General features: G+C 38.1%; 1 protein-coding gene across 1 annotated transcript in view; it reads left to right on the forward strand.

Moving 5' to 3' along the window:
* Nucleotides 1-2,547: 2,547 nt before the first annotated feature.
* The window catches only part of LOC101846207 (protein mono-ADP-ribosyltransferase PARP4), a gene marked incomplete at its 3' end in the record, with an annotated part of 51,951 nt that continues 41,043 nt past the window's right edge, over nucleotides 2,548-13,455 (forward strand). The window contains 7 exon segments of the mRNA XM_013081471.2: nucleotides 2,548-3,058; nucleotides 5,931-6,087; nucleotides 7,467-7,665; nucleotides 9,008-9,153; nucleotides 10,072-10,233; nucleotides 11,798-11,950; nucleotides 12,565-12,699. Of these exon segments, the coding sequence (XP_012936925.2) occupies nucleotides 5,947-6,087; nucleotides 7,467-7,665; nucleotides 9,008-9,153; nucleotides 10,072-10,233; nucleotides 11,798-11,950; nucleotides 12,565-12,699 (936 nt within the window).

The raw sequence follows: 13,455 nt of genomic DNA on the forward strand, positions 1-13,455 counted from the left end.
ATGATGATGATGATGATGATGATGATGATGATGATGATGATGATGATGATGATAACGATGACGATGATTTTGTCAGGTTCGGAGGCATTTGGGCAAAGAACTATTATTAAGATAAAATAAGAAATATGATAAGATAAGATAAGGTAAGATAAGATAAGAGAAGAAAAAGATAAGATACGATAAGATAAGAAATGATACCCTATTGTCCAGTGGAATTTTTTGGGGGGTCTGTGGCTGTACAAGAATTGTATAAACAACTTTAAGATTTGAAAGATATAATTATTACATTCACAAAGATATAGTTAATATGAAGAGAAAAATAAAGCTGTCAGTAATACGACATAATATCATCACATCAGGTGGTACTTTGAAACCTCAACAACTGCCCCTCCCTCCCCCCTCAAGCTTTCAGATTCGTTTGTTTGTTGGGGTTTTTTTTTTGCCTTCTTTTTTCTCTCTTTTGAAGGTGTCTAGTCAGGTGTTTTGCTAACTTTAACTTGAAGGCCACAAAAAAACAACAAAAAACCCGCTATATTATCGCGGCGGCACGGATATTTAAAGTTCTACATAACAGAATGAAAGGAAGAAGGAAAGAAAGAAAGAAAGAAGAAAAAAAGAAAGAAAGAAAGAGAAAGAAAGAAGTAAAGAAATCGATACCATTATACCTTCATCTTCGGGTGTTGCTAAACTTTCTTAGAACATTCAAGGTCAAACCTGATAATAAGTCGTTGTTGTTTTTAAGTTGAAGAGAGAAGGACCACTTATACTTTCTCTCAGTCAGCCTGGGTGGTTGGTGGGTGCTCTAGTGTGGTTTGCTCCTTTCTTTCCTATCAAACATGTATCCTCGTTTCTGAATTAATTATTAATATCCCTCTTTTCTGCACATATGGAAGGCCTGCTCTCCAGTAATAACTCTAATCTTCGGCACGTATGACCTGTTGGCGTTGCAAGTGCCGTAATACATACTAAACTAAAACTGAATAAACTTTTAGTCATCCTGATAAATTGAAGGGGGCGGAAAGGACGGTTATGAGTTTATGGTTGGTGACGAATTATTGTCGTGAGGTCCATCCCAATAGGTTGGAGTTTCGCTAATTTCGTACTCGGAGGTGAACTTTCCTGACTTGTCTTCAGGTGTCTATCTTCTTGGTTTTCGTTCTTGTTTATTTTGTTGGTTCTTTTTTTTTTCTTTTGTGAGGAAGGTTTACCTCTGAATTAATTAATTAATCTTTTATAACTTTATCATCTTGACAGAAAGAAACTATCTAGAGCATAGTGCATATACAGTTTTTCTAGGTTTGGAGGGGGTGGGGGGAGAGTTTTGTCAGGCTATTCAATAAATCCTGCCTGTTGAACAATTCTGGAGATCAACGCATCATATAACACCCCCACCCCCTTAATAATATTACAGTGTCTGTCCATGATTTGTCTCAGAAAAATAACAGCACACCATATACGTTTCAACCAGGCTATAAATCCTGTTGAACGACCTCCAAGCGGACCAAAGATCGTGTATACACGGTCTTTGGGATAACATGTCTCAGGTTCTATAAATAACCTGTTAGAGCTAGAATCAGACGAATGGCCAGATTCAGAGTCCTTTGGCCCTGACTCACGCTGTATAGTCGGCGTCAGAAAATGGAGCACTTGAATAGTCGTTAATCAATTAACCGGTCGTTCATGAAAGTATACCACTAATGTACACTAATGTATTCAATTTATCTAATAACCATATATCATACTTTGATGTTATAGTTTAATAACTTTTTATTATGTGAGATGAGTTCACAACAGTTTAAAAAAAATATTTATAAAATTTATAAACGTCTAAAAGGTACAGGCATATTATAACTTGCTCGTTAGCAGTGTATCTCGTTGTGACGTCCTTTCTTTTCATCGAGGCCGCCACTCGTTGCTCTCTATGAAGCTTTACTGCGAAGTGCGCGTACTATGGTTATTAGGCCTAAGTATGATGGGTTGCACTAGGCTATCAGCCCAAAATAAAGAAAGGGCAAAACACCCGTCTCGCTGCCGGGTCAATGCGGCACGCCCCCTCGCTGAAATATTTTAGACTACAGATCTAGGATATTCTAGGCTAGTACAAATCTACACCCTCACATAAGTGTAGTTTTCCCCCCCCCCCCCCACAAAAAAAAAATCTCTGGCGTGCCAAACCCAGCAAAAAAAACCTTTGCAAAACGCAGCCAAAGATGCAGCGTCTAAAAATAGCCTTCGAAAAACCCGAAGGTGATAAATATGCCGAGTAAGCAAATAAAACTTGCTTTACTTTCTGGTATACTAGATTTAATAACATTGCAAATATTGACAAACAGCTCAAGTCTGTCATAATTCTTATCTTAGAAACTTCAATATTATATTGATCTGTTTGTATTTATAACCAGATCTAGATACACTTATCTTTAGTACTAATACAAAACTATATTGATTCACTTAACCGCTTCTGATATCAGCTCTTGTAGACTACCTGGTATATTTGGAACTTGGCGACCTGTGACCAGGAAACGCTGCTTCAAGGCAGAGGTCCGATCATTTTTCAATCTTAGTCTATACTTAGTAACTTGCGAACCTAACAGCGAGATGATAGCACAAGAGATAATGTGTTGGAACGATCGACGTACGTATTGTGTGTTTGAGCTGAAACAATTACAAAGACCAGCAAGACGTTTATACGCTTGAGCTCACTTGTCGAGTTCGAACTCTAAAATTAAATATAGGCCTAACTAAAATCGTTTTGGTTAGGACGGATGAAGCTGCGTTGGTAATATAGATCTGTAGATCTAATATACACTGGGTTTGCACTGCTAACTCTGCCTACTGCGTGTTGTGTACTTTCTAGATCTAGATTCTAGATTTAAATCTTGTTTGTAACTTTTAACAAATTTACCTTCTGAATCGAATCCTTATTACACCCTTCCATTAAATTACTAACTGAATCCAGCAAATGTGAATATACAGTTCCTTCAAAGTTGAAAGCCTATAAAGAATTTGGCAAAGTGAAGTGAAGGAACTCTTCGAGTTTTGCTTGCCAAAGACACCGGTAAGTTTACTTTGCATATTTGTGTAGGATTAAAAATTTTAATGCAAATTTGTCATGGCATATGGCAGCTACAATTTTCAACCACCAATTTTATTAATAAAATTATTAACTGTATTGGTGTATTGTAACTATTACTGATAGAAATGTCTCTCCTTTTAAGGAGCATATAGAGATCAGGGTTGGGAAGTCAAGATCAGAAGGGGGGAGTTTTTTAGTACTTGGACAATCTACTTCCTCTTGTCTACCACCTAGTGCAGGCAAACCTGTATCAAGCTCTCGTTCTATCTCATGGTCTAGAGGTTACAGTGCTCCCCTCCCATTCAGTAGGTCCGGAATTCGAATTCTGTAGCGCCGGAAAATTTTCTTGTCTAAAATGATCTCCTTTCACCTCTTTATTTCCTGCTCTGCTAACCATACTCTGTCATCTGCTTTCGTCTCCACATTCTGCCGCCCCCTCCCCCCTTTGTTCCCTCCCTGGGCTCCTGACTCTTTTTACAACTTTTCTACTGCTATTACTTGGCTCCTTCTTACTGCTGTCTTTCAGCCACACCCCTGATCTTATGGTAGGTTAAAGATCTAACATCTCCTTCTCGGATACGGGGGAAAAATCTCTGAGGTCTCGTGTGCAAGTTGCGCATGCTAAAGATCCCTTGGTGGCCCAATATCGATAAGAGTAGGCTTCAGCCGCCATGTGGACAAGATTCAAAATTACCTCCTACCAAACGGAAAATGTGCAATATGTCCCGCGGTTGCGAGGGCCTTATATAATTGAACACTTTACCAAAACAAAACAAAACCTGTACATGCATATATTGCTTTATCTCTTTAACCCAGAAATTATTTTCCACACTTTGACAGAATATTCTCCAGATCTCATGAATCATGAAACGGGGCGGGGATAGACACGAAATAATATCTATAAAATGGCTAAAACTGTGTCAGTGTCAAAGTGAAAGAGGTAAGAGTTTACATTTATCTAACACTTCTGAATCAAGATGAATCTATTCGGATTCATAATTAGATTGTATTAGTAGTAATACTTCATGCACTTTGCGATCTAACTGTGCCTTCGGACCATCCACTCAGGAACCGGGCAAGATTCACTGGACACTCCCACCATCCACTCGGGGTTATAGAGTTAAGATTGTCTGTCAAGAAACAAAAGGCCATCACTTAAAGAGAAAGGATTTGAGATGCATCATATGTATATGTCAAATGATGATAACTGGCTATTTAATAGACCTGCTGGGGGCTACTTTCTTTCTGCACGGAGGCTGCATAGGCTATATTATTATTATATACATGTTGGCTGTCAGTATCCAAATAACTAGCATGTGACAATAGCGCCTGTCAGCAATCGTGTGGGGATGGGAACATTATAGCTTCTTACAAAACCTTTTTGATTATTAGATCAAAGGGATGCTCAGCTCTGGTAACTTGAAAGCTGAATCTTGGACGTGTGCTAAGTGATTAACCATCCATCATTCGAGATCATGCGTGTTGCTGGCGCAGTTTTATCGAACGCTTCGAGCTGCAATTGCAGGGGTGGTTTTCTTTTGGGTTGGACGAAGAATTGAGATGGTTCAGATTATGGGAAGAACAAAAATGGGTTTTAACAAAGAGAAAAGGGTGGAAATATAATTGTCAAGTTCTATGCATACTGAGCTAAAAGCTAAAAATCTTTTTAAGAACCCACCATGTTAGTCAAAATGAAATTTAGCTTTTTTCTTATCATAAAATAAAAGCCAGTCTCAAAAAGTTATTGACGCCATCAATATTTAAGCATAGTTCCCTTCCAGCCTTTGTACCCAACTAACAATATATGTTCTAACGTTGATTGATAATCCTTTGACTTCACAAGCTTTTGTCCCTTCAGTTTTTAATGGGATTTTTCCTTTTTTTTGTTGTTGTTGTTTTTTTAGATCGAAATTGACATAATATTATTTTAACTGTGTCAATGTGCTTTCAAGCACACATTGAACTGATCTACAGTACGGTAAAATCATGGCACAAAATAACAGATGCAAAAAAAACTGATGTCTGTTATTTAATGAGACTCATTTCCATTGTGCACAACATAACATACGTGTGTATGTTAAAAAACGGATGCTGTTGTAGGAACTTCAGGTTTTATTTTCTGAGGACAAAAACTTGTAAATTATGTATTAACTGTGAATTGACAGTGGACACCACAGTCATAGACTTGATAGGTCTTTTATCTTTGTATTCGTCTTTCCAACTGAACGGAATTTCAAGCAGAGAGAACGCCATTCTGTTAAAACCTCTTTCTACTTAAATGATCCGTAAAAAAAAATCTACCACCTTGATGATTGTTCAGATGGTAAGATGACGACTGTAAAAATAACCTGAAAGCTCCGAAACATTTAATTTGCTTTGTGTGTGTTTCCTTTGCATTTGAAAGAGCTCTTTGGAATAAGTCTTTTCGATCCTTGTGGTTTGAGTATGAATGGATTTGGAATGTTAGAATTTTGTTCTAGGCCATTGCTGTTTGTTCATGTTTTGTCGTCCTGTGTTACCCAGCCCTTTCTTCTATCGGCGAGTAAAACTGAGGTGAAGTGACTTTTCTTTATTCTTTTATGTTTTGTAATTATTGAATAAATGCATTTTGTTTTTATTTCTTTCAAAGTACTTTAACCTAGACAAATTATTTTGGAATATCTGTTTCTTCTATTCTTTTATTATTTATTTTGTGTCTTTTTCCTCTTCTTCATTCTCAAATTTTGTTAGATTTTGAAAAAGGTTTTCATACACAATGTCCAATGAATTTCTTGAAATTTTCTTTCTACAATGTTTTCATTCAGAGCATAATCACTTTTTGTGCACTTCATTTGCTTGTTTTTTTCTTTTTCAGGTCTACTGAGTTCTGAATGAAGTGGGACAAGATGATTTTTGAAGGAATAATTATTGCTCTGGACCTGGGTTATACTGTTGGGTTCAAGAAAAAGTCGGAGTTGCGGAAAAAGATTGTTGAGAATGGAGGAACGATCAGCTACATTGTGACAAGAAAGGTATTGAACATGGTTCTGTTTTAGCATCTTGTCTAAATAATTGTAGGGAACACTGACTGTGCCTCAAGGTGTAAAAAAAGCATTCTCTCTAATCATTTATTTTGTTTCTCGGATAGTTAGCAAACAGGATTGATGGTTGATTCTGAATGACTCCATAATTAAAGGGTAAGGTTAATTCCTAGAAATTTCCACTGAAATTATGTGTTTGTGCGGAGAATTATGTACGGCCCTTCGCTCTTTAGGAAGTGAATTTCTGCAGAGTTTCTACATATTTGGGTATGGGGTTTATTGCAAGTGTTGTTTGAGAAAGCAGCCCATAATCCTGCCCCATCCACTTTCACCATGATGTCCGTAATGCTTGTAGTGTGTTCATAAGACCTCTGATTTATTTCATGTTTTTCATTTTTCGGAGAAGACTTCCAAGGTGCTCAGTTCCCCTCCCCCCCCCCCACTTATTTATTCTCCTGCCATGCCTTCTTTAACTCTTTTAGCCCTCCACGGTGACGAGTAAAACTGCCCGTATGCCTAGCCGCCAGTACAGCGGTGAGCAAGACTCGGTCCCCAAACTGGCCCGCCTGGAACAGAATGGCCACGGGAAACCGTGTTTATTACACAGAACGTTACTGATTAATTTGAAGATCTTTCTGAATTAGATTGTAATGACAAGGACTACCCTGAGCGGGACTTGGAATGTGATTCTGACGATCATATGTATGTTAGTGTAATATATAGCGCTCTGGAGCTCAGGCAGAGGGGAATGATAGCATCAGGAGGTCATGGCTCAAAGGGTTAACCCTATCCATACGTCGTGTTTTACTATTGTATCCATATGACGTGGGGAACTCTGTGCCACCACTTTTCAAAGAGGAAATTTTACTCGTTAAATGATCCGTACGCTTTGCAAAGTAGTTTGTCAAAATGATTTTTTGAGAAATACTGAAAGTTTCAAAGAGATCTTCGTACTAGAAGTGTTCTAAAATGTGAAGAATACAACCCCGGGGGTACAAAATGACCCCAGGGCATACGGATAGGGTTAAGAGGAATCGGAACCAGGTACTTTGGCATGAGAGACAAGCGCATTTCCTCGCAGTTAAAGAGCCATGTACGAGCTTCTACTGTGACAAAACATCATATTATAAGACCCTTGCCAATCTGTAGCAAGCGGATGGTTGGCTGGTGCTCTGGTGTGGTTTGCTCCTTCTTTCCTGTCAAACATCTTTTATCCTTGTCTCTCCTTCTTTTTTGTGTTTGTTACTCTCTTGTAGCACTTCTAATCTTCGGCACTTATATGACCTTATTGTGTTGCAAGTGCCTAAAACTCTTACTTAAAAAGAAAAAAAATCTGTAGCATAATCGTATCTCGTTCTCGCTCCTTCCAGTGCAGCTTTGTTGTGACCAGTGACCCGGAGAAAGTGGACGTGTCGTCAAAATGTCGCATGGCCGTCAAGTACGGCTTACCCGTGCTCAGCCTGGACTACGTGTGGGACTGCCTTCGGGCCGGGGCCCTCTATGACACAAGCAGCTACGTCGTCGGGGGGAAGAGCAGCGTGCTGGACTTCAAGGCAGGAAAAATCTCAGGTGAGGTAACAAAAAAGTAGCTCTGAAGTTTCTATCTTTGTTGAATTAATACATTCTTTAAGAACAGTTATTGCACAGCATTAGTGCGTGTAGGGGATACATCGGGTTTCCGTGGGACCAATAGAATTACTCAAGTAATCTTTTAGAGCTTTAATAATTTTATGTTAGTTCTGCTAAGATTTTGCATACTAACTATTAAATTGTGTGGTGGCAAGGGTAGTCAACCATTTTTAATGAAAATGTCCGTTCTAACAATTATAGGTTCTTAAAGATGTACTCTTTCATAAAAGCAAAAACCATTTCTTTTATCCCTGACAAATTCAAAACTAGGGAAAAGCATTGAAAAAAAGACTGTATTATTTCTACAATATGTCAAAGTATAATTGTGTGAAAAGAGGGAGGGAGCACTGTAGCTTCTTACTTAATGAGGCCTCAGTAATTTAAAGTTATTAAAAAGACAATTAATGAAGAAAGTTGATGAGCAAACATTATTGATTGGGAAAAGTGTGGTTTGGTTTTATGGGGAAAAGTGTGGTTTGGTTTTATGATGGCAGGATCTGACGTACTTGATGTGAACGTTTGAAAGAGCAAATAAAGTACATACGACTTTCCTAAAAGTTAAAAAAAATTAGGGTAAGAAATGAATTCAGAATGATGAAAGTGTCCTAATAGTTAAATTTAAGTTATGACACTATTTTATCCATTTTAAGAAGACATTGAATTAGTATATCTATTTACGTTTTAGAGACAGGTTCATGGTTGGAACAAATATAGAAGATAACAGAAGTGCAGTAAAATATGGGAAACAAAATGTCTAATCATCAGTTTAGAAGTGCATGATAAGAAATGTAAAAATAGAAGATTATTCTGTCTTTGAACACATGGGTTGGTGAACTTTTAATAGATTAGGGATTCCCATCTGTTAGAGGCCAATTGTCTGATAGACTAACGTACAGTTGACATGACAAAGAAATGACTAAGCGGTTGTAATCTCTCTTATCTCTGAAAATACAATCACATCAGTGACATGAATGGGGAGAAAAGTAGACAGAAAAAAGAAGCAACAGCTTTGTAATTGCGCAAGATGAATGTGGACTAGTTTTTGTTGGGGTACAACAGGGGAATATTTATGGTGAACTATATGTTTTTTTAAAAATTTCAAGTTATCAACTCTGTTCTCAATTAAAAAGTTGCATGAAAGTATTTATATTCCTAATGGTCCCTGCAAATGGTTTAATTGCATACCCAATGCAGTTAGTAATATATATTTTTTTAATGCAGTTTTTTTGTTTTGCTATGCCCAAAGTTGATTGATCTTTCATTGCTTGGTTATTTTTTGTAGCTCTCAAGAATAAAGAAGAGAAGAAAAAGGTTTCCAGTCGAACGAGTTTCAACCCCAGAACGACAAGGATCTGGCATGATTCAGATTCTGACACGCCTGAGTTTGACGAAAACGCTTTTGAAATTGCCAAATATGCCTTCTTCAGCGTAAGTAATGTTGTTTAACACTTTTGCTTTGATAGGTAATTATTAATGCCATGTGGTAAGGGCCGAGCGGCACAATTCAAACTCCTACATAATGTTATCCTGCTGGTGGGTCTTGACAGAATCTATAAGAAAAAGACAAGAAAATAAAACAGATAAATAAAGTGGACACTTCGTTTTCTGTAGAGTAGTTAAAAAAAATAATTATAACCTATTATAAATTTTCTTCACAAAAAATCTAATGCGTGCACCCTTCCAATTTCTTCATCGAGTGGGTGGTTGGCGGGTGCTCTGGTGTGGTTTGCTCCTTCTTTCCTATCAAACATCTATCGTCCTTATCTCCCCTCCTTCTTTTTTGTGTTTGCTACTCTCTTGTAACACCTCTAATCTTCGGCACTTATATTACCTTATTGTGTTGCAAGTGCCGTCAAACATTTACTAAACTAAATTATTTTGTGGGACTATTTTTGTGTTTACTTACCATAGAGTGCAATTTAAAAAGTATAGCCAAACCCATAATAATATTCCATAAGCCAACCCATAATAATATACCATAAACCAACCCATAGAAATATACCATAAAACAACCCATAAAAATATACCATCATCCCATAATAAAATACCATAAACCAACCCATAATAATATACCGTAAACCAAATCATAATAATATACCATAAACCGACCCATAATTCATTAATTCATCCAGTGCCAGATCTGCGACAGACATCGGCGATCATGGTTTTCCATTCATTTCTTTGCTCGGATGCTCTAAAAAAAGTTACGTTTCCCTGATCTTTCCCTTTTACCCATAATAATATACCCTAAACCAACCCATAATGATATACCATAAACCAACCCATAATGATATACCATAAACCAACCCATAATAACGTACCATAAACCAAACCATCGTCCCTCAGGGGTTCAACAAACAGCTCAAGTGCGAACAGCTCCAGGTGGTGGAGTTACAGGCTGTCCCAAGGTCGCGGGGCACGGACTCGAACCTCATGGAGGTCAGCGGCAAGGAAGACGTGCTCAAGTTCAGGGTCGTGCTTCAGACAGGGAGCTGGGCTGACCTGAAGGTGAGTGTCGAGTTGGAAGCTTGTGACTGAAATGTTGAGAATGTCTCTACTTTAGCGCTAGCTAGAAATGGCAGCTTGCACTGTATGCTTCCCAGGAAGTTGAAATTGTTGCAGAACGCTATCAGGTCTGCAGGGATAATAAAATACACTGTAAAGCACATAGTGCTTGTTGAGGGGGAATTTGGTCTATACAGATGTCATCTATTATTATTAGTAGTAGTAGTAGTAGTAGTAGTAGTAGTAGTAGTAGTAGTAGTAGTAGTAGGAAATGAATACATAAGTGAATTGTAGATGTGTTTATAAATCAATGAAGAAATGGAATTTGAACAAACAAATGGACACTAAATTAATTTAAGAACAAATGACAATGATCATTTTCTTCATGGCTGTGGCATTCATGACTTCCTACAACCGGAACTAGAAATGTTATTATAGTTGCTTCAAATATTATTACAAATTGAATTACACCAAACTTTATAAAGTATTTTTTGTCACAGTTGCCTATATGTAGTGTTTTCCTTCAACTTCCTGAAACATTCACTGTTCTTTATTCTTCAATGCTATGAATGTTTTATCCTCTTTTTGTACGAACATACAATTCTATGACGATATACTAGTGATCAAAAGAAAGATACCACTTTTTGATTTCGTAACAAAATGAGTGTTTTGAGCTTTTCTTTTCATTTGAGTAATACTCTTTAAAAGTAGGTTATGTTATAAAAATAGCAGTTTGAAGGTTCAGTTATAGTGTTCACAGCACCAATGTTAAAACCCCCAGAAAATAGGCATTTTTTCCCGACCCCGTGGATTTTTTCTTTCATTCTTTGTTCTTTTTTTTATTACCAAATTTAGGTCTGTGTTTTCCAAAAGCCACAAAAACATTTGATAATTAGGCTATCATCTAAGAAAGGTGGTAGATTTAACTCGGCATCAGAGAACTCAGTCCATCGGCATACTCCACATGTTTCTGCTGTTGCCAGGACATTCAATATTTAGAGAAAAACAGATGTTGTATGTCCTAATGACAGCAAGAGAAATGCTTAGAATAAAAAAAATATGTGAGGCAGCTTTGTGAAATCAGGCAGTAGTCAAAATAATGATGTAAAAGAAACCAGTTGGCTATTTTTATTGAATTTTTTTTTGGGGGGGGGGGGGGGTGGCTCACCATCTTTTGGCCAATTCAAGAACACGTCTGGTTGTGGATTTTACTTTAAAATGTTGATTAAAAGCACAAAAAATATAAGTTTTCAGTTACCTCGGGCTCTCAAGCTATGGAAATAACCAAACGTTGACGGCCATTTTCTCGCTAATTTAACCTCTCGCACCATGCGACCTCCTCCTCCTTCAATTGTGGATATCTCGACTTCTATTCAAAATAGATGGGTATCTTTTTCATCGAAGTTAAGACAAATAAGCACGCTTTTAAGATGGTACAAATAGTTCCACATACCCAAAAATTGACGAGCGCCTGCTTCCATCGTGTTGTCACACATAAGATCTATTGACCCGGCCTCACACTAAGAAATATGCTAATAGATGACTCCAATCTTCGACTTTGTTCCAGGATGGTAAAGTAGGTCACCGGGAGTACCGGTTCCTCCCAACGGCCGATAAAGCCCTTGCTGTGTTTGCCATGGTGTGTGAAGACGCAGAGAAGCGGCAGGGATCCAAAAGTTGTCTGCCCCCACGAGGAGTCGGTTCCCAGCAGCTGCAGAAGGTGAATGGGTTATTGGAGGGTGGCGCCCGTTAGTCTCAATCTCCTTATCTTTCTTTATGTGTGTGCATGGTGGGTGTGCGCAGGCATGTGCGTATACATGTGTGTGTTCTTGTGTATGTGTGTGTATGGTGGGTGTGTGCAGGCATGTGCATATGCATGTGCATGTACATGTGTGTATGTGTGTGTGTGTGTATGTGTGTGTGTGTGTGTGCATATGCATGTGTGTGTACATGTGTGTGTGTGTGTGTGGGTGGGTGTGTTAGTGTACGTGTGTGCATACGTGGTGAAACAAAAAACCAGTGCACCAGTATCTGGACTATAAAGATTTAGCATATCTTATGTGTGTATAATCGGCCGGTGCTCTGGTATGGTTTGCTCCTTCTTTTCATCTGTCATCCTTATCTCTCCTTCTAATTTTTATGTTTTTTATTCACCTTGAGGGCAGTATTGCATACATACGTAAGTCATTTTTTGGCGGCCTTTGAGATACTTCTAAACTTTGACACTTATATGAACTGATTGCGTTGTAAGTGGTTTATAAAACTCTTACTAAACCAAACAAGCAAAAACCCCCAAATAATCAATTGTTCCTCTTGCCGACCTTTTTTCCCCAGTATATTGCCGAGAAGCTGAAGGTCGACGAGGGCTGCAGTGACGAGGTCAAGGACGTTGTGGAACACGTGTGGCGAGAAGCGATGTCAGAGGTCAACAGTGTCCTCGGCAACATCTCTGGCATCAAAGTCGAACAGGTGGGGGACTATTCTGGTTTTTCAACTCTCACCCCTTTCTGTACGTCGTGTTTTCTGTCGTATCCATACGGTATGGGGAACTCTTCGCCACGACTTTCCAAAGAGGAAATTTACTCGTTAATCCGATCCGTACGCTTTGCATAGCAGTCTGTCAAAATGATTTTTCGAGAAATACTGAAAGTTTCAAAGAGTTCTTCATACTAGAAGTATTCTAAAATGTGAAGAAATCAATCCCACTGGTACAAAATAAACCCCATGGCGTACGAATAGGGTTAATCCAGATAGACACCATGTTGATTTTTTCTCCAGAAAGCACTGCTTTTCTGTGAAGAAAAGGCTCAAGAAAAAGATCTAATCTCATATTAAATAAAGTTATGACAAATGTAATGTATGTTCCACTGCAACTGAGACTAAGAAGGGTTGCTTATATTGTTGAATTTTAAACTTGATATTATTGTCTACAAAAGACGTTTAGAGCCTTGAGTAGCTTTGAAACGTAAAATCAGATCTGTAAATGGACTGAATAATTTCATGCATTGTTTCCTGAGGAGGGGGGGAGTTTGTCCTGTAACACGAGTACAAATGATCCCAACCTAGGGGAATTTTTTTTTCTCTTGGGGGATCTGTTGAAACGTTTAAAAATGCCGACAGGGGTGGGTAGAGTTCTGTGTAAGTGGAGGCAGATACATTACAGAGAAATAAATCTTCTTCTTCTTCTTCTTCTTCTTCTTCTTCTTCTTCTTCTTCTTCTTCTTC

This window comes from Aplysia californica, unplaced genomic scaffold (assembly GCF_000002075.1).
Source record: "Aplysia californica isolate F4 #8 unplaced genomic scaffold, AplCal3.0 scaffold00132, whole genome shotgun sequence".
NCBI classification, from domain to species: domain Eukaryota; kingdom Metazoa; phylum Mollusca; class Gastropoda; order Aplysiida; family Aplysiidae; genus Aplysia; species Aplysia californica.